The sequence below is a fragment of the Anolis carolinensis genome, chromosome 1 (assembly GCF_035594765.1).
Source record: "Anolis carolinensis isolate JA03-04 chromosome 1, rAnoCar3.1.pri, whole genome shotgun sequence".
Lineage (NCBI taxonomy): Eukaryota > Metazoa > Chordata > Lepidosauria > Squamata > Dactyloidae > Anolis > Anolis carolinensis.
Genome location: NC_085841.1, coordinates 206,980,940 through 207,005,594, shown reverse-complemented (window position 1 = coordinate 207,005,594; position 24,655 = coordinate 206,980,940). Strand labels below are relative to the sequence as shown.

Here is a 24,655-nt window from a genome sequence, read left to right as displayed (position 1 = left end):
TCAGATTTCTCTCCGCCCCCAACAACTGCAGGAATTTTCCCCAAAACTTGGCTGTGAATTGAACTCCCCGGTCACTGATTACCTTCTCAGGGCACCCATGCAAACGATAAACATGTTTAACATACATTTCGGCGAGTTTTTCTGATGATGGGAGTTTCTGTAGTGCTACAAAATGGGCCTGTTTCGAGAACAGGTCTAAGATGGTCCAAATATATCTGTAGCCCCTGCTGGGAGGTAATTCGTCCACAAAATCCATTGCCACACATTCCCAGAGTCTTGTGGGTTCCACTACGCTCTGCAGAAGACCCTGTGGTTTCCCCGGGGGTGTTTTACTTTCAGCGCATAGATTACATTGGGTGACATATGATCTGACATCCCCTCTCATCCGAGGCCACCAACATTGCCTCGCCAAGAGTTTTATTGTTTTGGTAGGCCCCAGATGCCCTGCACCCTTGCTGTTGTGATACCGTTTCAGCATTTCCGGCCGCAGCTTTTCTGGAATGTACAACTTTCTGTTTACAAACACTAAGCCTTCTCTTATTTCCCCTCGCTCTTTATGAGACTACAGCCAGACATCCCCTTCGTATGCCTGTTTCAACTCCCCCTCCCATACTTTTCCTGCAGTAGTAACCACTGTGAGATTACCCTCTCTCTTTGCCTGCGCTCAGGTTAGTGCCACTAGGCCCCACTGCCTGTCTGAGAAGATGCTCCCCTCGGATTCTTGGGAGTTTTCCCCATGTTGAGGCATAGGGGAGAGGGCATCTGCCAGCACATTATGCTTCCCCTGGAAGAATTTCAGCTTGAAATTGAAATGGCTGAAATACTGCGCCCACCTTATCTGCTTCGCTGAAAGCTTTCGGGGGGACTTTAGGTATTGCAAATTCTTCTGATCTGTCCATACCTCAAAGGGTGTCCCGCTAACCTCCAAAAAGTGCCTCCAGCTTTCTAATGCTTTCAGTATTGCCAACGCTTCCTTTTCCCAAATCGGCCAGCGTTTCTCTGCCCATCCCTGATGTATATGAATATGGAATGTTATCTCTTATCAATAGGCTTTCCTATACTGGTTTTATCCTTGAAGGACTTTCACAAAATTAAAAATGGTTTTAATCATAACTATAACTACTGTTTGGGAACTGTGCTGCCTTCCAGATACTGCCAAACTCTCAGCTTTTTCCAACTCTATGTTAGCGGACACTACTGGAAGTTGCAGTCCAACAACTTCCAATGATTTCCAACATCTGGTGTAGTTGGACTCTTGAGGCAATTGCGAAAATATGCAAAATGAGCACTTAATGCCACGTAGTCTTTATTTTTCCTTTAACAAAATACACAAAATTCATCTATTCCATCATTATTGTACAGGTATAAATAAAATTGTTCAGTATTCAAGTACAATCAAGTGCAGATATTCCTACGCTTCATGTAAACACAACCTATTTCTATTTAACATGCCTATAGCACATCTGCTATGTATATAGCTCCAAAAGTACTTTGGACTATCCCCCTTCAAATGCATTCCCTCAAGAAAATAAAAGGATAAAAAGTGACTTAAGTTTTCATTGTGATGACACTTTTGTACTGCATACAATAAATAACTAAATATCTTTTCTCCTGTAAACATCTAGATACTTAAAATGTATTCAATACCTAAATATTATACAAAAACCCCAAACCCTAAATGTTTATCAAACCAAACAATTACTCATCTTCGAGCCATTTACAGCACTTGCTTGTTCAATGACCAAATAATACTACATTTTAGATCACTCTTATGGAAAATACTCTGTTAAGCACGTTAGCTTTTTAAAAACTTTCCAAAACAAAAGGTAAAAATACTTTTGCTTGAACAGCTGCACATTCTGAAGTGTTTTAGGCCACTAAAGCAAACACAGTCTTGCAACACAATATTTCTTGTGCATATAGCTTTAAATTAGTGGCAGTTGGCGCTTGTGAGAGTGAAGACATATCAATGCCCAAAAGCAACCCACTTGTAACAACTGAAAGAATATTGCCAAAAAAAACATGTATCAGGCACTTATTTTTCCACTACAGGTTATTCATTTTGGTCATCTGGAACAGATGCTGTGTTTATAACTCCAGCTTTAGTTTCACTGGTTAGTTGTTCTATCTCTTCTACTCCGACTACATCAACACTATGTTCTTCAGTAATCAAAGCTTGAACCTTTTCCACGTCTGCTTCAGGAGATGGGATGTCTTCATCTATATGTTCTGCAAGACACACAGACATTGGATTACTGATTATATGATTTCCATAGTTAACTTAGCAATAAAACTTTCAAATGAGCAATTTTTCAACATACTTTTTTCAAAGCTCTCTACAGCTTTTGAAAGCAATACAGACTGTCTACAACTGGATAGCTTTACTAGATTAGTAAGTGAGGTTTAGAAAATAAGTTGTAAAGAAATGGGGCAATGTTAAATGAAAGAGCAGAAAGTTGCATTTCATTATAGGTTTAGTACAAAGGAGGCCCTGTCCCTCATTCCCACCAGCCATGCCTGTAAGGCAGGTGGGACCGAGAGCAGGGCCTCCCCAGATGATCTTAGGGTTCTTGATGGCTCATAGCAGGAGATGCGTTTGGACAGATAAGTTGGGCCAGAACCGTTTAGGGCTTTATAGGCAAAGCCGTCCTTAGGTAATTTTCAAGAGTAGGCAAACAGAATTTTGGCGCGCCCCCCCCCCCAACCCAGCTCCCAGTATCAAGACCAGGGGTCCCCAAACCTTTTAAACAGGGGTCCAGTTCACGGTCCCTCAGACCACTGAAGGGTTGGATTATAGTTTTTTAAAAAACTATGAACAAATTCCTATGCACACTGCACATATCGTATTTTGAAGTAAAAAACAAACAAAAAGGGAACAAATAGAGCCTCAATGTTAATAATAATCATTATTATCATCATCATCATCATCATCATCATCATCATCATAAAAATAATAAAGAAGGTTGGAAGAGACCCCTTGGGCCATCTACTCCAACCCCCTTCTGCGTTTGTGCACCACACCATAATCAAAGCACCCCTGACAGACAGCCATCCAATAAGGAAACCGACAAAACCATTGATCATATCCTCAGCTGCTGTAAGAAAATCGCACAGAGGCACAAATATGTGGCCCAAATGATTCATTGGAACTTGTGCCTCAAGTACCACCTCCCTGCAGTAAAGAACTGGTGGGATCACAAACCTGCAAAGGTCATGGAAAATGAACATGCAAAGATATTGTGGGACTTCCGAATCCAGACTGACAAAGTTCTGGAACACAACACACCAGACATCACAGTTGTGGAAAAGAAAAAGGTTTGGATCATTGATGTTGCCATCCCAGGTGACAGTCGCTTTGACGAAAAACAACAGGAAAAACTCAGCCGCTATCAGGACCTCAAGATTGAACTTCAAAGACTCTGGCAGAAACCAGTGCAGGTGGTCCCAGTGGTGATGGGCACACTGGGTGCCGTGCCAAAAGATCTCAGCCGGCATTTGGAAACAACAGACATTGACAAAATTACGATCTGCCAACTGCAAAAGGCCACCCTACTGGGATCTGCACGCATCATCCGAAAATACATCACACAGTCCTAGACACTTGGGAAGTGTTCGACTTGTGATTTTGTGATATGAAATCCAGCATATCTATCTTGTTTGCTGTGTCATACAATAATAATAATAATGCTCCCCGCAACAACCTCCCCATACTGTAAGATCAATCCATGCCACCCTGCTGCCCTCTCCAGGTTCGAAAAGAGGGAGCATCCCAGGATCAGGAGGGGGCATGTCCAACTCTTGTGGCGGCTCACCCGGCAGGGATGCAGCTTGCCAACAACTCACATCCAATGAGGGGTTTAGAGATTGCCAGGTCACTCGCTGCCTCCTGGGGCAGGCATGCACCTGTTTTGTGTGCACGCACGGCCCTGAAGGCTGACACTGAGGCATTCCCACCTCTAGGCAGACTCGGGCCCAGCCAAGTCAACGACTCTGCATGATGACCGGTGCTGAGCTGTTCTCTGCCTCGAAAGGCAGGCTCTGGCGAAGCCAAATCGGCGCCTAAACACTCGGACCTAAGGGTTGACATCGAAGCGCTCCCTGCCTTGAGAAGGAGGCTTGGGGTGGGCGGAGTCAACGCCTGTGTGGCCGGGCCCGATGGCCGGTATCGGATTGCTTTCTGCCTCAAGAAGCAAGCTCAGGTCTGGTGAAATCAGAGCCTGAGTGTGCGAGCCCGAGGGATGTCGCTGAAACACTCTCTGCCTCGAGAGGCAGGCTCGGGTCCAATGCTTCCTGTTTCAAGGGGCAGCCCAGGCACAATTTACTCTCGCAAGCACGCCCCAGGGGTTGGCACCAGAATGCTCCTCACTTTGAGGGGCAGCCTGGGCAGCGTCTGCACTTGAGAGCGTGCCCCAGGGGCTGGTACCAGGATGTTCACTGTTTCGAGAGACAGTCCGGGCAGCATCTGCGCCAGGGGCTGGCACTTTTGCTGGCACACAAGTGTTAGGAGGGGCTTCAGCTCCGACGCGAACGTCGGGAAGGGCTTCTACTCCGACATCTCCTCCGAGGCCAGTAACCTTCCAAGCCTGGATTATTGTGCCCGACAGGCATGGGCGGAGCTGGCAGATCTCCATTCTAGCCTGAGTCCAGGCTTTCGGGACCATCCAGTACAGGCATTGCGGGAGTAGAGCCCGTAGCCTGTATTGGCCTCTGGAGTTCGGTCGTTGCCCCTGGAGATGCCTCTTCTGTCTCCTGTAAGTTTTGTTTTTGAGGCTGGGGCGTAAGCTCTTTCTCCGGTAGTACCGGAGAGGGCTAATTTTGATGTGCCTCATTAGCAGCCAACCCTGGGGGTGATGCTGAGGACAGCCGATCCGTTAATACAAGGTAGGAACCCTGATCTTTGTTTGTCTGAGGTGATGATGAAGAGCCAAAGCGGCCACCATTTTGGCGGGTCGTTTTGACCATTGAAGTTTTTGTTTGTTTGTTTGTTTGTTTGTTTGTTTTCTTTTTCTTTTCTTTCTTTCTTTTTTTTTTTTAGGCCCCCCTTGTGCTGAAGGATTGGAGGCAGGACTTATTAAGGTGTTTTGACCTTCTAAAACAGAGGAAGGCAGTAGTGGCTGTTCATATAACATGGCTTTTAGGCAGGATTCTCTATTTCTTCTGGCCTGGGGAGTAAAGGCTTGACAGACGACACAGGTTTGTACTATGTGCCCTTCCCCCAGGCATAAGAGACACTTTGAGTGCCCATCAGAGTCAGGTAGCTTTCCTCCACAAGAGGAACATCTTTTAAAAGCTGTATTCATTTGTTAAATTTTGCTCTTTGAGGGGAGAGCAGAGAGAAGAATTCTCTTAGCTGTCTAGTGGAAAAAAGGGAACTGAGGCGGCAGCCCCTCACATGGGCTATATATAAGTCAAGGGGAGAGTGGGCGGGGCTTCCGCCAGAGATGTGCTAGAAAGCTCTAGATTCCGTAAGCTGTCAGCATAGGCTGAGGGATACCATACGTGCGTATTTCATAGTTGACCACGATGGAGAAATATACTAATTAAGACTACAGTGTAAGGCATCAGCCAACATTGGGATCCCAGTTGTACAGGGATTACCTAGGAGTTCTCAGTGCCATCTTGTTTCTTCCAGTTCCCTGCAGGTCAAAAAATAGTGGCTAAGTTACATCATGAGCAAGATGACTTTAATTGCTATATAGCCAGCAAGAAAAACATCCAGAAAAGTCCATTTTGCTACTGACATGGGTGCATAATGCATGCAGAACTGAAGGCTTTAAGTGAAGAAGGGCAATGTGGGTTAAGAAGAAAAGATGCTTCCACTAGTTAAGTCACTATGCCTGACTATGTTTCTGTGTAGAATGAAGGTAGCTTCAAAGAAATGCAATCTGGCTCAAACAAAGGATGCACCTTCAAGCTGATTCAAACAAAGGATGCACCTCGGTTTTACAGGGATAAAACTCCCATTTTCACTGGAAATCGGGAACGCAAGAGCAGATACTTTGATTCATAGGTTTAAAAATTATCTCTCACACACTGCCATTCAAAGTTGTATGTTTGTGGGCAGTTCCCATTGGGGGCAGAAAGATGTTACTGTGGCACCCCCAACTCCTTCAAAATTGTTTGTCCCTCCATAAGATGCATGATTACATAATGCTTTTTTCTATAAGCACTTAAATATGTAAACAATGCCAACAGTGAAACTTTTAGTGAAGAACAATTTTATTAATTGAATTTGCCGTATATACTCGAGTATAAGCCGACCTGAATATTAGCCGAGGCACCTAATTTTACCACAAAAACTGGGAAAACTTATTGACTCGAGTATAAGACAAGGGTGGGAAATGCAGCAGCTATGGGTCAAATTCAAAAATAAAGATAGATATTAATAAAATTGCATTATTTGAGGCATCAGTAGGTTAAATGTTTTTGAATATTTATATAAAACTGTAATTTAAGATAATAAGACTTTAATTAGATAAGACCGTCCAACTCTGAATACCTATATACTCAAGTATAAGCCGACCTGAACAGAAGCCGGCCAGGACCCTAACTCGAGTATAAGCCGAGGGGAGCTTTTTCAGCCCTAAAAAAGGGCTGAAAAACTAGGCTTATACTCGAGTATATACAGTATATCTCCTTTTCCCTCCAATGATCTCAAGGCAGCAGATGTGGTTCTCCGATTCCCCATAACAATCCTGTGAAGAAAACCAATCTGGAAAAGGATGCCACCCGGAGAGTCTCTCTATGAAATCTGAACCTGGATCTATCATCAAGTCCCAATCTAAGATTGTAACTAGGGCACCCCAGTTTCTGTCAATAGATAGGTGTATCTGCTGGAGGCTGCTATGTGAAATTGCTGCCAATTGTTCTTTGATTTCAATTCTGGGAATTTCAATGGCCTACCTCCAACCATGCATTGGTAGCCATGACAGGGCATTTTTCCCCATCCTATCTCCTGCCTTCCCTTCCTTCTTGCATTTCTCAGCATGACCCAAAAACCTGCTCCAAAGTGTTTGTCTGAGTCTGGGGCTAGTTATTAGGGTGCCTTGAAACCTCTCATTCAAGTGACAGAAAGAATGGAATAACCCTACAGTTTGTTATGATACAATATTTTATTTGTTTCCATAACACACGCCTTAGAAACCTGTGACCACACAAAAAGGTGACATGCATTTTTAAAAAACCAAAGCTGTCTTTTAGGCCATATAGAAGAGCAAAACCAATAATATGCATCAGTGTCATAAAATGTTACAAATGTTTTTTAACCAACAGCATCATTTGTTCGATTCCTTCAACTAAACACAATTAAGTCTACGATCTTGCTTGGGTATACTCTTAATAGACTTTAAAAAAAAACCTGCCCTGAATACTACAAAATATGACCTACAGATATCTTGATTCCATGCTCTTAAATGGAGCATTAAATATTAAAACAAAACATTTTACATTATATTCTTAGAATGTTGTATGTTCTTGTCCACTGAATATAAGATGTTCGCTGTATTTGTTTGCCTATAAAACATCTCAAAAGGAACTTTGTTAAATTAAATCTGACAATTTGTCTTTGAACTACCCCTTTTTAAACAAGACAGTTTTACAAGATTTTCCTGGCCTCAGGAAAACAGCCAACCCAACAAAGGCAGGAACTTCAACCCCACCTCAACTCAATGACCTGCTGAAAACAATGAAATTGAACCACTCTGGGGCTCAAATCCCTTAATTGTAGAGCATAAAAGCTAATATTGATATAAATATGGTTAATCAGTAGAACCATGGTTAGAAACAGAAAAAAAATTAAGGGAAAAATTAATTTTGCTAGGTGGCATGAAAAGAATTCAGTTTATAAATCAAGAGTGATATAGAATTCTCTTACAGCTAACACCCCCCCCCCCCCCCAAATACAGAATGACACCCTTATCCACAGATAAAATATTCAGTTTCATTTGTCCACACTCCAAAAGATATTTCCCCAAGAAAATATTTGTAGGTCTTCTCTAGGTCCTCCAGTGCTAATCTCTGGTATACTACCATCCCGATATAGTCACAATATAGGGTTCACTATTATCCATTGTTTTCAGATATCCATGGAGGTGAGGTGTAGAGAGTGTGTTCCCCATATTCTCCATGAATACAGGGGCCACACAGTACAATCATGCAAAGTAGAACAAATGTGGCAAAAACAAAGCACAGGTTGATCCAAGAAATTGTTATCAGAAATCAAGAGGAAAGGAGATTTTTCTTCCCATGCCATTACACTGTAGTTGCCTCTAGTCATGAGCAATAATGTTTGTATCACATTATGTCATGACTTAGCAAATTAATAAAGAGCCATTGGGGGGGGGGGTCCTTCAGATCCTTACATCAGGCAAAATGTAGAGGAGTCATACAAACCTTCAGTTATTTCAGTCTCTTGTAACTTCTCCTCTGACTGTGGTGAGTCAGGCAGAATCTCAGCTTCAGCAGGCTGCTTCTTTTCAGCACTGAAATCTGGGAGTCGTGGAGCTTGTGGTCTGGTTTTTCTTGCAGGGTTCAGGAAAAAGCAATAGGCACATCTAAACGCTGTACAAAGGTTTGACATGAATACCCAGTAAGTTCACTCAGAAATGAACGTCAGTGTACAAATGCTTCAATCTATACAAAGATGTTATTATTCATTAGATTTTTTTTCTTTCCTTACACAGAAAGTAAGCATTCACCATTGGCTAGTCAATGTCCATTTAGACAGTGGTTCTCAACCTGGGGTCCTCTTGGCTTACAACTCCCAGAAATCCCAGCCAGTTTATCGGCTGTTAGGATTTCTGGGAGTTGAAGGCCAAAACATCTGGGGACCCACAGGTTGAGAACCACTGATTTAGACCATTAACAAATGGTAAAAGCAACGACATCAAAAAGGAAAAGTTGTTTTTCTATAGCAACTAAGTCCCTACTCACACTTGAAACTCCTGCTACTTCTTTTCATAAACATTTTGGTTCTACTGCTTCTAGCTCAAAATGGAACATAATAACAGGAGTCCTAACAAGGGCAAGACCAAGTTCTAGGCTCCTGCACAATGCTAAAGCTATGATGCTGGAGTGGACATGTTGCTGCTAGGCTAATAGACTTGTAACTTGCTTCTGGCAATAGGATATAACACCTGGTCCTTCCAGATCACCTGTAATACTTCTCCCTTGATTACCTCAACCTCCCCCCAAGTGAAAAGACAACACCAATCCTGCTTATTAGGATAATTCTCTAGAGCAGAGCTTTCCAAGCTGTGTGTTGCAACACATTTGTGTTGGCTGCAGTGTGTATGAGTTTCGTACAATCTTAACGGGAAACCGTTGCGCCTATGTGAAATAAGCAATACATCATATATTTAAAAATATATAAATGAAATGTTTTCATGAGATATGTTGTGTCCCCATCATTATTAAAATTTGTGTATGTGTCTGTATTTTTATAAGGCATTGGTTTAACCTCCAGTTTGCTAGTAAAACTGAATTACTGTGTCGCAAAATGAAATGTCTAAAAATATGTGTCACCAACATGAAATGTTTGGAAATTTCTGCTCTAGAGTATGCAAGGAAACACTACTTTGTAGAGCAAGTGGATTGATCAATTTCTAACTGTAATTCTCTGTGTGTGTGTGTGTGTGTGTGTGTGTGTGTGTGTGTGTGCGCGCACACACACACACGGAGACATAGCATATATATGCAGAAAGAGAATATGAATACTCAGACAGCTTTGGCAACTGGGTGGCATAAAAATATGGTAAATGAGAAATCACACATTTTACAGCAGTGTTCTGCATTATTCTTTCAATAGCTCAATCAACAGCAGATGAAATATTTTAAAAGAATTTACATATGAAACCTCAAATTATATTTTATGAAAAGAAAGTGTATCTAAGTCCCGAGATCTGCAAGTTCTTAATTTACACCACATAACATATTAATTTATTTTATTTTTGACAGGGAGTGTCAACTCAGATGGAAATATATTGTACTAGAGCAATTGAGCTTCTTTGTACATGCTGGATTTTTTGAGGGGGGGGACTAGTTGAGATTACAGATATGGATCTTACTAAATTTTGAAATCTTCTTCCAAGCACAGATAATCTAACCCCAAAACCCAAAGTGTTACAAAATAAGAGAAACACCACTACCACTGCCAGCATTTATCAATTTAAGGCTACTATCCAACACAAATCTTCTGTTGTTTACATGCACAGCATGCTATTGTTATCTAACAGGCTTCTAAGTGAATTTGGTGGGAGGGGGAAGAAATCTATCCAGAAGGATTTAAGCCAAACTTCAGCCACACATACACAGATCAATGTTCTTAGTATATTTCAGCAGCAGTGCCTTGAAAATACAATCACACTGAATAAACTGGTTACTGTGATGACCACTTTTGCAGAGGCAAACAGGAGTGCTATATACACCCAAGTAGAACAGAAACAACATGCACTGCTGCTAATTTATCTCACATTACTTGCAGATAGAACTTTGTTTGCTGAGAGAAGGAAAAAGTAAACATCTGTCTTCAATGAAGAGCTGTGCGTCTGTCTTAAGTTATTGTCACCCATAAAACTAAAGAATAGCCCTGGGAGGTTATTCCCACTCCACCTCTGATGTCTCCCCCAGTTTTTTGCTGGTAAAGCCAATTTTGTTAAAGTTCTGGTAAAGTGGGGATCTAGAAAAAAACCTTTCAGTGTAGTACGAATAGCCAAGAGTAGTCTATAAAACCAAACATTGAAAACTACATAGAAAACTGGGCTATTTCTACAACCCAGTTTAGCACCCATGTTCTGTGATATGGACATTATAACATTTCAAAAATATTGAGATTAGATTGAATGAATTTTACTAAAATTATGATAAAGATGGCAAAATAAGAGTCACACTCCAAGTCAGAGATAGGTGGACTTAGCGCAGTGGGTTTAACTGCTGAGCTGCTGAACTTGCAGACCTAAAGGTCAGCTGTTCGAATCTGGCGAGGGGGGTGAGTTCTCGCTGTTAGCTCCAGCTTCTGCCACTCTAGCAGTCTAAAACATGCAAATGTGAGTAGATCAATAGGTACCACTTTGGCGGGAAGGTAACGGTGCTTCATGCAGTCATGCTGGCCACATGACCTTGGAAGTGTCTGCGTACATGCCAGCTTTTTGGCTTAGAAATTGAGATGAGAACCAACCCCCAGAGTGAGACACTACTAGACTTAATGCCAGGGGAAGCCTTTACCTTTACTTCAGGGCTGGCCTAAGGTAATTTTCAAGTGTAGGAGAAGAGAATTTTGGCACACCCCCCCTCCCGCCAAACCAATTGGGCATTGAGTTGTTGCCAGTTGTGAGGCCATCCTGAGTCCCCTTCGGGATGAGAAGGGCGGGACACAAGTATGGGAAATAAATAAATAAAATCAGGACAGTAAAAAAAGAAGCAGGGGAATTCCAGACATGAAACAATCAGGGCCAGCTAACACCTCCAAACAAAGGATCCCCCAGGCAGGAATCAGCCGGGTTTTGAAGCTGCAAAGCTATTCAGTGCTAATAAGGGGGCCACTTGCCTCCAACAGACAAGAATTTGTTCTCCCACCCTGGACTTTCCACAGATATATAAACCCCACTTGCCTAGTTTCCAACAGACCTCACATACAGCCCAGAAAATTCACAGGAACCCAAAGTTCTTACCCCTTTTATGTGGGACTAGCTGTGCCCGGCCACACGTTGCTGTGGTGAAGTCTGGTGGTATGGGAAATAAAGTATTGAGGAATTGTTGGTAGTTAAGGTAAAGGGTAAAGGTTTTCCCCTGACATTAAGTCCAGTCGTGTCTGACTCTGGGGGTTGGTGCTCATCTCCATTTCTAAGCCGAAGAGCCGGCGTTGTCCGTAGACTCCTCTAAGGTCGTGTGGCCATAGGCATGACTGCATGGAGGGCCGTTACCTTCCCGCCGGAGCGGTACCTATTGATCTACTCACATTGGCATGTTTTCGAACTGCTAGGTTGGCAGAAGCTGGAGCTAACAGCGGGTGCTCACTCCGCTCCTGGGATTTGAACCTGGGACCTTTTGGTCTGCAAGTTCAGCAGCTCAGTGCTTTAACACACTTCACCACCGGGGCTCCTGCCATATAATCTAGTTAAAATCTGATAATCTGTATTTTATAGGCAGTGTGGAAGAGGCCTAGGTGAGGCCTAACTCTGCCTGTCCCTTTACCCTTTTATATATATAGATTTAAAATTGCAAAGGGTTGCGAAGAAAAAAAAAGAGAATAAATAAATATAATTTTATATGCTGAAGAATGTGGGCAAAAACCATTTGAACACTAAACCCACTGTTCCTTTGAGGCCCCTTCTACACTGCTATATAAAATCCAGATTACCTGATTTGATCTGGATTACATGGCAATATAGACTCATATAAACTGCCCTGAGTCCCCTTGGGGAGATAGGGCAGGTTAAAAAATAAAGTGTTATTTTCTTTGATAATCTGGATTATATGGCAATATAGAAGCACCTGAGTCTGGATCTATACTGCCATATAAAATCCAGTTTATCTGCTTTCATCTGGATTATATGGCAGTGTGGACTCATATAATCCAACTCAAAGCAGATAATGTGGATTATTTTCTTTGATAATCTGGATTACATACCGTGTCTCCCCGAAAATAAGACCTCCCCAAAGAATAAGACCTAGCAGGGGTTTGGGGGGATTGCCAAATATAAGGCCTCCCCTGAAAGTAAGACCTAGCAACTAAGGCTGCAGCAGAGTTCCATTGGGAAGCATGGCTGCAGGGCTAAAGCAGCACTCATACACACACCGGAGGGAGGGAGGGAGGGAGGGAGGGAAAGTGCTTGCTTTCTGTGCCTCCCTGCCTTGCCTTGCCTTGCCTGTCCCCCAGCCGTGGCTTGAAAAACCTTCCGTGGCTGCTGCTGTGCTGCCGTTTCTTCCTTCGGAGACAAGGCCATGCTGGCCATGCTCCCTTCTTCCCAGAGGCTTCTGATTGGCTCCTGGAGCCCGGGCAAGAGAGGGTGGGAGGGAAGGAAGAGGGCTTTCGTCCTGCTGCTTTCTGCTCCTTAAAGGTACAGGACGCATTGGGATTCTCCTCTCATCCTTATTCCTATCCTATGCCATGAAACTGATTATTTTATACTATTATTCTATTGCCATATTATTATCATCATATTCTGTTACTATTATTATATCCCATTATTATATTATCCTAATAATATATTTTAAATCATTATATTATATTTTTCTATTATTATTATTATTATATCATTATATTATTATTCTATTATTATTCTATTATATTTTCATATTATTATATTATTATTCTGTTATTATTAAATTCCATTTTATATTATCCTATTAATATATTTTATATCATTCTATTCCATTCTATTATTCTATTATATTATCCTATTATTATATTATTATGCTATTCTGTTATTATATCCCATTATTATATTATCCTATTAATACCATATTATCATATTCTGTTATTATGCCTGGCTGTGTTATACCTAGGCCAATCCAGGTTTTTTTGGGGTGGCAGCGGTTGAGTGAAGGACATTTGTTGGTGTATTGTGGCCAAATTTGGTGTGATTTTGTTGTTTATTCAGTCCTACAAATGTACATTTTATATACAGTAGAGTCTCACTTATCCAACACTCGCTTATCCAACGTTCTGGATTATCCAACGCATTTTTGTAGTCAATGTTTTCAATACATCGTGATATTTTGGTACTAAATTCGTAAATACAGTAATAACTACATAGCATTACTGTGTATTGAACTACTTTTTCTGTCAAATTTGTTGTATAACATGTTTTGGTGCTTAATTTGTAAAATCATAACCCAATTTGATGTTTAATAGGCTTTTCCTTAATCTCTCCTTATTATCCAACATATTCGCTTATCCAACATTCTGCCGGCCCGTTTATGTTGGATAAGCGAGACTCTACTGTATCTCATTAATATATTGTATATCATTATATTATTATTATATTATCATATTATTATTATAGTATATTATATTATTCATCATTCATGACTACATTGAAACTAGAATAGAGAGAAATCAGCCTGGAAACCTTGTGAAACCTAAATTGCAAGAGGTACCATAGATTGTTGCACATGTAAATAATGGTAGTAACAAGAAATTCTTGATAGGATTCATAGTTTGTCTGGTTATGCTGGTTTGTGATGATAACTACTTTACAGTATATAATAAATTTTCATTTTGTTGTTCAACAATAAATGTGAGCTCTTCTTCATGGAAAAATAAGACATCCCCTGAAAATAAGACCTAGTGCATCTTTGGGAGCAAAAATTAATATAAGACCCTGTCTTATTTTCGGGGAAACAGGGTAGCATTTTAGAAGGGGACTGAGCCTGGATCTATACTGCCTTAATATATCCAGATTATCTGTTTTGATATGGATTATATGGCAGTGTAGATCCATATAAACCAGTTCAGAACAGATTATGAGGATTACCTGCTTTGATTATCTGGATTATATCGCAGTGTAGACACATATAATCCAGTTCAGAACAAATAATGAGGATTTCCTGCTTTAATAATCCAGATTATATGGCAGTGTAGACTCATATAATCCAGATCAAAACAGATTATGAGGATTACCTGTTTTGAGAATCTGGATTATATGGCAGTGTAGACATATATATTCAGAGCCGGCCCAAGGAAATTTTCAAGTGTAAGCGAAACAGGATTTTGGTGCCCCCCCCCCAAAAAAAACCCCAATTACTGAGAAATAAAAGGTAGAAGGTAGAGGTGAATAGAACATAAATGGGCCGGCAGAACGTTGGATAAGCGAATATGCTGGATAATAAGAAGAGATTAAGAAAAAGCCTATTAAACATCAAAATAGGTTATGAGTTTACAAATTAAGCACCACAAGATCATGTTATACAACAAATTTGACAGAAAAAGTAGTTACATGTGTAGTAATGCTATGTAGTAATTACAGTAGAGTCTCACTTATCCAACACTCGCTTATCCAACGTTCTGGATTATCCAACGCATTTTTGTAGTCAATGTTTTCAATACATTGTGATATTTTGGTGCTAAATTCATAAATACAGTAGTCACCCGGGCGATCAGCGGCCGCGTCCAGGAAGTAAGGGAGAATTGGGCGATCTGTGCTGTGCGTGTGCGCACAGCACAGATAGGCCATTTTGCCCTTACTTCCTAGACTAAGGGCAAAATGGCCTATCTGTGCTCTGCGCATGCGCACAGCTCAGATAGGCCATTTTGCCCTTAGTTCCTGGACGCGGCCGCCGATCGCCCGGGCGATCGGCGGCCGCGTCCAGGAAGTAAGGGAGAATTGGGCGATCTGCGCCTGCGTCTAGGAACTAAGGGAAAAATGGTCGATCTGTGCTGTGCAGCTTGGAACGGGCGTGAGGGATCGAAGCCCCGCGCCAACAGCGGCGGCACGACGGCATCGGTGGCGCTACGGACCGCTGTCGACACCTCGACAGCGCCCCTAGTGGCCAGCGCCCGAGGACGCCGCTTAAGCAGCCTCATATGTTCAACCGGCCCTGTATATATTCCAGTTCAAAACAGATAATGAATATTACCTGTTTTGATAATCTGGATTATATGGCAGTGTAGACTCATATAATCCAGTTCAAAACAGATGAGAATTACCTGCTTTAATAATCCGGATTATATGGCAATGTAGAAGGGGCCTGAGATGGCTGGATCGACCCTGCTAAATAATTCAGTTTGAACTACATTATAGGGTGGGTTCAACTGGTTCAAACAGGTTTACCCTGACCCTATAATGCAGTTCAAATGGAACTATTTAGCAATGTCGACCCAGCCCATGACATCCGACTCCCTTGCAACTGGATAGCTTTATTTTCCTGGTATTTGGGATTCAATCTCAATTTTCTGGGAAATGACGACTAGACGTGGGTTGAAGCCTGCCCCAAACTGGTGGGAGGGAAGAGACACTGAAAAAGAAACAGCGAAGCGAAGCAAAGCGAGGCAAGACCCTTCTCTCTGACTTGCCTTAAAGCTCCCTCCCTCTCTCTCCCCGAGCCCAGCCAGGAAGGACTCCCGTTCTGGGCTGCCTCCTCCGCAACAGCGCCCAGCTTCGACATGCGCCCCAAGTGGCGGCTTCAGCTATTTCAACGTTGGACCGGGCCTGCTTTACTTTAAGCTTGATTTTATAGGATACATGCACTTTTCTGGCACATAACAATTATTTTACGTTAGCAAAATGTCTCAATAAACTTTGAAGGAGCAAACTGCTTCTTCAAGTAGCAAAATACAGCCATTTATTCTTACCTAGTATTTTGAACAATTGAAGAAGATAGAAATTGAAAACTTTTGATACAAAACTTATTTATTTGTTTTTGGTAATAATCCCTCTAATAAACATTTCTTTTCTTACCAATATATTCAAATTCCTCCTTCAACGCCATTCCATTGTGGGAGAAACACTGCTGGCAAATCAGTGCATACCTGTCAAACAAAATGTGGGAGTTTGAAAACATTGTGTGAGCCATGTGCCTAAATTTCTTTAAAAATGTATGCTGGCAAGAGGGCATTACTATTCAAAAAGGAAGAGTGGCACTGTGTTTCTTCATACGTAACTTATTCTTGTTTTCAAATTTTATCTACTAAAAGTTGGTAAGAGTGAAAGAAGAATTAATGGATGCTGAAAAGGCAGAATGTCCAACAAAGGCTACACATAACTGCTTAAACAACCCAATGATTTAGTGATCTGGCTTCAATAATGGCATCTGGTATAATAAAAGGCCCCAATACTAACCAAACTGTTAAAATTTGCAGTTATGATTCTCTGAACAATATCTGCTTTTTTGCAATAGTGAAGCAGACCATTCGTAAGTTATTAGGAAAACATGCAACTAAAATTATATGGCTGCCTATTGAACACTGCAGCTGAGGACGATGTACAGGGTTGCATTCAAAAATCCCCTTTCATATTGCATTCAAATAACCCCTTTCATATTACTAACCCTAGATTCTGAAAAAAGACAATGCTATCAAAGCCATTTTGTGGATTGCTCCCATCTGGGAGAATTTTTTAACTCTTCCCAAGAAGAAACTCCAGAGGTAATTTGAGAAACAATTCATTTTTATGACTTTGGAATTTACTATAAAAAAGGACAGCTTACCTGTTTTGTGGCCCATCTCCAACTAAATATTCAACAACTCTATCTAATGCTCCCCTCTCTCTAGGAAGAATAGGTCTTGCCAGTGGAGGTCCTGGTGGGTGAAGACCTGAAAGACCAAAAAATAGGGGAGCATAAAGCCAATTTACACCTTAACAAGGAAGAAGCCGTCTTACATTTTTACATAATGTTCCTGCCCCCTACTATCACACTAATGACAACATAAGTCAAACATTACTTTCTTAGAAGACAGAATTGTATGGTTCTGATCACCCAATAGTTGTGCTACACAGTAATCTGTACTTTAATGTTCCACCAAAGCTTCTCTATACCAAATTCAATCCACCATGTGATCCAAGACCGGGCCCATGTACTCATTCTCTAGATGTTACAAATACATGATATGCCTTTTAGTAACCTGCAGATTACAAGGCAATGCTTGTGATCCATCTACTGAGGCAAGCAAAATCTTGGTCCAGGATATATCTGGAAATGGGAGGTTTCTTTTGGCAGAGAATATCTGTTAGCAGAACAGGGGAGCAGTCCCTGCAGCCCACATTTCCTAAGTAATTAACTACTATTTGCAGTTTCCAAGGAAAGGGAGTCAAAGGGTGCAGGAGAATAGTTTTAGCAAAACTTAATGTCTTCCTTCTACAATACTGTGTGGCCTCGCCTAATCTAGCACATGTAAATAAACATACTCTTGTGTACATGATTGTCTTTCATAAAGAGATAATCAAAAGCATGGTTCCTGACTGTTATAACTTGCAGGCCATAGACAATTGTTTTCCTTTTTTCTATGACCTTCCCTCAAAGTTTAGTCTTGTTTTTTAAAAAAAAATTGAGTCTATTCATTTAGTAGAGACATAAATGAACCTTGTAGGGGAGCAAAGCAAGGTTCATTAAGCATTACTATCATATTGGATGTATCAAAGAGACATAGAAATAATACACTTTGCACAAATCTATATAATTTTCAATAACCTAGTAGCATGGCTGGAGAGTGTTTAAGCTCTCCAGGTGTTAAAAAAGTCCTAGGTTAAATTCTCAGTATCTCCAGACATAACTAAGAAAGAATCCTACCAGTCAGTGTTAATACTATAAGGCTAAACAGAACAATGGCCTGGCTCAGTATGTAGCGGTTCTCTATCTTTTGAGTGTTCAAGATCAATATTTTCCATGTTAGTAGACAGTAAAGATCTGAACACAATCTGGGCTTGAACCAATGATAAGGTCTGTAGTGAAAAATTGCCTAGCTACTCTTAAGGTAGCCTGAAACATGAAATCATGTGCCACGAGTATCTCTCCAGTTTCTTGGCAAGGGAACAAACCTTCCGACCATGCATCTTATCTCTCATGCTGATATGGACAACAGTAATTAATATGAACATCAAAAGCAATCATTGTGGCCAGTCTGGCCATTTCTGCAATGCTTGGCAAACTCTCAACTACCTGCTGGTTATTAATTTTTAGACATATGGAAGCTCTGTGGTAATACATGTTAAATTGAATCTCCTCCACAAAGTGTAATGTAATGAAAAAATGAATTATCTTTTCTAGTTTAAAGATAATTAAGTGTAGTCATATGCATTTCAACTGCTTTCTACATGAGACAAGTAGAAATCTTTACACTAAGAAACTTGATTATTTTTATATAGCCGAGTTTGTTGTCTGAAATGCCTATCATGGATAAGTTATTCTTGAAATATCACACTGAGAATCACTGTAATTCCAGCAAAAGTTATATAATCAAAAATAATTTTAGTTGTATATTTTGAAACTGAGTTTCACCAAGAGCACTTGTTTGCTAATTTATTCTTGAGATGGGTTTACAATAAGTACATTTACTGGGTTGTATGGGTTTCTATTCTTAAAAATTGAAACTTAACCAAACTTCTAAACTTTAGTTCCAAATGTTCAACTATTCCTTATCCAAAATGCTTAGGATGAAACATATGAATTTCAGATTTTTAATTTTTATTTTGAAATACTTGTACATGCATATGTGTGCATAATATCTTAGAGATGGGACCTTTGTCTTAATACAACATTCATTTATGTTTTGTATGTACATTATAAATTTAGCCTCAAGGTAAGGTTATAAATATTTTAATAGTTCCATGCATGAAACACTGAACCATGAGAAAGCAAAGGTGCCATTATCTTAGCCACCCACGAAGACAATTTAGGATTTTGGACTATTTTGGATTTCCAAATAAGGGAGATCCACCTGTACTTCACCTACTGTGTTTCCCTGAAAATAAGACAGTGTCTTATATTAATTTTTGCTCCCAAAGATGTGCTAGGTCTTATTTTCAGGGGATGTCTTATTTTCCATGAAGAAGAATTCACATTTATTGTTGAACAAAAAAAATAACATTTATTATATACTGTACAGTAGTTGTCATCACAAACCAGCATAACCAGACAAACTGTGACTTCTGTCAAGAATTTCTTGTTACTACCATTATTTCCATGTACAACTGGTATGTACATTTACCAATCCTGTATGCTCTGGTGTTCTGTTTGGCAGGCACTGGGCATGCTTCCAATCAAAAACTTTGCTAGGTCTTACTTTCGGGGGAGGCCTTATATTTAGCAATTCAGCAAAACTTCTGCTAGGTCTTATTTTTCGTGGATGTCTTATTTTCAGGGAAACAGGGTATACTAGTTTTCCTTGACACCGACCACATTTGCCAAAGATTAGTAAACAAAAAGAATCAATGACCATCATATAGCCTGGTCATGGGCAAACTTTGGCTCTCCAAGTGTTTTGGACCTCAACTCCCTTTGGGGAGAAAGAGCAGTATATAAATATAGTTTGTTTGTTTATTTATTTATCTCCAAGAAATCTGAGCCAGTTTACTGGCTGTTAGGAATTGTGGGAGTTAAAGTCCAAAACAAAAACAAAAAAATTGCCCATGCCTGCCCCTGCTGGATTTTGGGAGTCTCCAGCAAATCCTCTTATGATGGGCAGTTATGGTAAACCGTAGCCCACTTGTAAGCACTTAGCGGCTTGCTCCTTGAAGTACAAACCTTCCTAACCAGCTACTATACTGTGGATGTAAAGGGCAGATTGCTGAATGTTTGTAAAAGTGAGATTGAAGGGGGGCCTCTGTTACTCAGGAAAAATTACGTGCCGCTAGACCCCAGGATAGAAGCAGTATGTCCAACTTCTATGATTATTTTCTTTACAGAATTCCTGTTATCACCCACATATGACAGAGGTTGACCTTGTTCGCAGCTATGTATCATCTAATATTAGGGCAGCAGATATGCCACTCCTCCTAGTAGCCAACTCAGTAGTGATCATTGCTGACACAGAGAGAAGACAAAGGGAGGCAACTGCATGCTCAGGGGAATCAAAAGGTTTATAAAAGAAAAAGGATTGTTTTAAACAACATCCATCAAAGAAGGCAATATCCCACCCACCCAGTCCAATCAACCCAAACAGTGAAATATTGAGAAGCTCAACAGCTACTAAATGTTGTGAGGAAAATCAAAAGCTGAAGGCAAAGGAATGACTGGCTTATTAGAATTGGTTACAGATTTGGAAATAGGGCATGGCTAGTTGGAAATCTAGATGGAAGTATTCCTCTCGGGAGCTAAAGGTGCACTGTTACATTTGGTTGTAAATCTATAATTGGATTTCCAATATTGCTATCCACCCCTGTCATGTGTGGCTTATAAAAACATCTATTTATCTGTCTCTCTACCCAAAGGACTCACAATCTATATTTAGCATTGGTAATGAGAAGTCACATTGTTACCTAAATCATCTTCTGGTAACTAAAGGAAGCAACTTTTACCAGCATAGTAGGCTCAAAGTAATTTACTATTAACACAGTTCAGTTATAACTTTTAAAATAAGGCTACATTGCTGAAATTTATGTTTGAGCCAAAAAGTGTGCCATAATATTAGATCTATACTTTTGCAGACTGACCAATGAATTTTTAGAAGGCATATATTGTAAGACCTCAACCTCCAACAAATATTGGAGAATTCTAAGGAATTATGAATCACCATTTTACGTTTCAGTCCCAGTTTTAGAAGAGTGCAAGGGAGGGTCATGTGCAAAGGAAGAGATTTTCTGTATGACTGAATAACTTGTAACTTTGAAGGAAACCTTCAAGTAAGGCCCAATTTTTAATACAGTATAGACAAGTCAATCAGACACAAGCTAGGAAGAGGGTGTACCCTAAACCGAAGAGGGAAGCTGACCCATTCTCTCATCCATACAAACAAAAATCTGAAAAAGGGGAAAGTGAACAGAAGGGATTTTGGCACATTATGCAACCATTAATAATTTTTAATTAGAAAGACAGTGCTCACTACAGACATTTAGTGTTATCTCTGAACACACACAGCTGAAATAAAAAAACTTCAAAACAGAAAATAAATCCAACAAGAAAGCAAGCTTTGCAAGGCCTCTGAGTTTAGCTAGTAGCTTCTACTGATGGAAAAAGGGAGGATAAAATGTTTCAAGCAAGTTGATAACGGATGGTAAGCCATTTATTAGCATGCCACTTTGGAAAGTTCTGCTATCTAATAGCAAAAACCTCTTTATTTATTTAGTATTTTATGTTTCAGTCTTTGCAGTGTAAACTTTTTTTTCTTTTTTGCTTAAAATAAATATTTAAATAAATGTCACACTAGAAGTTGAAAATATATCCAGGGCTTCAAATGGAACATGAATGTACTCTGAATGTGTTTTCTTAGGCACCTGATTTATACAAGTCTAGAGCTTGCCTAAACCAAGAACATAAAAAGATATGCTATATTGTTGACTACAGAACACTGCAAAGTTTTATTGCCATTTAAACAAAGAAGCCATAACGGTTAAATGAGCTCAGGCAATAGGTTTCAGTATCATAAGGTGCCAGCTGTAAAGAGTTATGGCTAATTGAATATGGAACTCCTGCTTAATCAGATAACTGCTGTTCTATTTCCAAACGAAATGCCATTTCCATACTGTCTGAAAATGGCCCATTTTATTGGTAACCAGAGAAAACAATATAAACTGTAAACAACATTAAGTGCTCTGTTTACCCATTCCAGGCATTGAAGTAGCACGGGCCCCCGGATGTCTGGGTAACACATTTGACTGTGAGGCCGAGGCCGGAGTTCTCTCTGGAGGTCCACCAGGCGCCGAAATCTCTCTCTGTAGGCCAGGAGATGCAGGGCTTGATGCTTTGGGAGAGCCCTGCTTTGGTGTTCCTGGGAGAGGTGGAGACACGTTGCCTCGCACGGGGGTCCGATGGCGAAGTTCTGGCAGAACATGCATATTATGGATTTAACATTTAAAATACCAAAAGTTTTTATATTCTGGCAATACTTTCTGTTCACTAACACAACAAAGATTACAGTGCAAAAAATGCTGAAGAGCACAACAGAATAGAGCCCTTCTTTTAGTTTGGATTCTGTCATCTGTTTTTTAAACTTATTTTGAAGAAGCTCTGACCTGTACTGTCAATATGCAAAAAGATCAGCATTTTCCAAACTGACCTTTTAATATCCGACCAGAGCAAAGGAGGGGGGGGGGACCGGATAAGGAAGACCATTTGGTTGGGAAAACTGATTTATGACCTGCTCTAGTTTTCAAACGTGGGAGAGGACAGTTGAAGGGGAGGTGTGAATGGGGAAGAAGAGACCTGAGGGGGGGGGGGGAGGGAAGAAACAACTTGATATACTGGGGAAATAGCGGAAAAGGGGCAGTATAAACTTTGCAGTCATCTTGGCAAGGCGGATTCAATAAAGTTTCCATAGCACCAGCTGTGTGAGCCTACATTTGTGTCCTACACCTTCCACGAACTGACATGTACAGTATTAAGAAAACAAATACTCTAATTGCATCGTTCTGTGGTTTCTAAATGACACAGATAACCTATATTAAAAATACAAAGGGCTAAAATATCAAAAGGTAGGCCAAATTACTTTAAGGTCACTTATTAGTTCTTCAAGCATTATCACACAATGTTTAAGATGAGACAGAAGGCACACTCTCCTACGGTTCCCAGACAATTGAGTGCCATGATCATTTACACCCATTGCAGACAATTTTAATTATTTCACAACACATCAGCATTTACTTAAGACCCAGCTGCTTTTTCCAACAGGAAAATGTGCAGTAGGAACTTACACTGGTTCATGACTAGATTTGTGCTAAGCAGAGATGAACAGCATTCTGCTCCAAAGATGTACAAAAAAACAGCCACCTAGTTAGTAATGAATTGTGTGCCATAAGAGAGGCTCAAGCCCAAAGGGAATTGGAGTCTTGTTACATCCTCCTCACACACATAAAACTGCCTTCGACTCTGTGGGAATTTGCCATAGATAATGAGTACTGAAGTAGGCCTTAAGGTGCTATCAATATGCTGATGGTGCTGCTCTGATCTGACCTTGATCCTGTCATTTTTTCTGGTCGTGACTGGGAAACAGAGCAGAGGAGTGACCCAACAGAAAGAAAATCAGGACCCAATTCAAACTGCGGATTTGAGCTACACTGTATCAGCTTTAGACATCTTAGCAATTTGTTTATTTTTTTAGATTAATAGTATCCGTGCATCATCTTCAAATAACAAGAATGCATAGCATAGAGCTGGGGAGGACTCCAAATTGACTGTCCACCCTTGTCCTGAGTCAATTGAGGAGTCCACCATGTCTTTTATTTGAAAGGACAAATATTGGATATTCTTTCATGGACTTAGGAATGCCAGGCTTCTGAGAGACCTTACTTGGAGAAAACCTGTTAGGGGTCTACACCTACAGCAGACCTGTAATTTGCTGCTGTTGTTGGGCTGCTTCATCCCCAGATCCTACAACCTGCATAAGATGTACAAAGCTTTAAAGCCTTCTGCCTACCACTTCCACGGGCGCTTCACACATGCAATCTTCACACATGCAATCTTCTTAAGCTACTGTTGGTACTAATAAATATACACTTTTCATTCTAAGCAAATGATTATTGATTCTTATGAATTAGCTAAGAAAAAAATGTCCTAATGTGCCAAGTAACTGGTCTACAACTATATATTATACTTTCAGGTCAGATCATGCCATCATCTGTCCTAAATTAAATGCCTGTTTAGGAACACAGATCCCATTTATGCTTGTCTTGAGTTCTTAAATATTCAAAAACTCATGAAATGAAAATTAAATGGTGTAAATACAATTTTCCTCATGAAAAGCAGCAGTTTCACAGAGCTATTACCTTGGCCAGGTCTTGCAACTGCAGATGCTCCAGCAGATGGCGGTTCAGCATCCTGTCAATTATAATAATATTACAAAGTGTTTTGCTTTATGGTGTGCTTTACAGTAAATCAGTACAGAGATCAGATCCTACCTTTGCCTTCTTGGCTTCTGGATCAAACCTTTCAAGGATTAGCTTAGCAGCCTTATATGTTTCTTTTTCCATTACTTCTTCAAGCTAAAATAAAGAAGTTTTATTGGTCAAGATATGCCAAAATAGAATTTAGATTTCAATGCCTTTCTTTATCTGCATAAATTCAGATA

The 24,655-nt window shown here is 40.4% G+C and overlaps 1 protein-coding gene across 8 annotated transcripts in view; it reads right to left on the bottom strand.

Moving 5' to 3' along the window:
• Positions 1-1,289: 1,289 nt before the first annotated feature.
• lnpk (lunapark, ER junction formation factor) overlaps positions 1,290-24,655 on the bottom strand; it is a 76,846-nt gene continuing 53,480 nt past the window's right edge. For all 8 annotated transcript variants that reach the window (XM_016996718.2, XM_008118956.3, XM_062964291.1 and 5 more), the window contains 7 exons: positions 24,486-24,569; positions 24,354-24,405; positions 22,193-22,411; positions 17,146-17,251; positions 16,398-16,468; positions 8,392-8,559; positions 1,290-2,229 (listed from right to left, as the gene is read on the bottom strand). In XM_016996718.2, the coding sequence (XP_016852207.2) occupies positions 2,054-2,229; positions 8,392-8,559; positions 16,398-16,468; positions 17,146-17,251; positions 22,193-22,411; positions 24,354-24,405; positions 24,486-24,569 (876 nt within the window). In that variant the 3' untranslated portion in view covers positions 1,290-2,053. The remainder of the gene's footprint in view (positions 2,230-8,391; positions 8,560-16,397; positions 16,469-17,145; positions 17,252-22,192; positions 22,412-24,353; positions 24,406-24,485; positions 24,570-24,655) is intronic.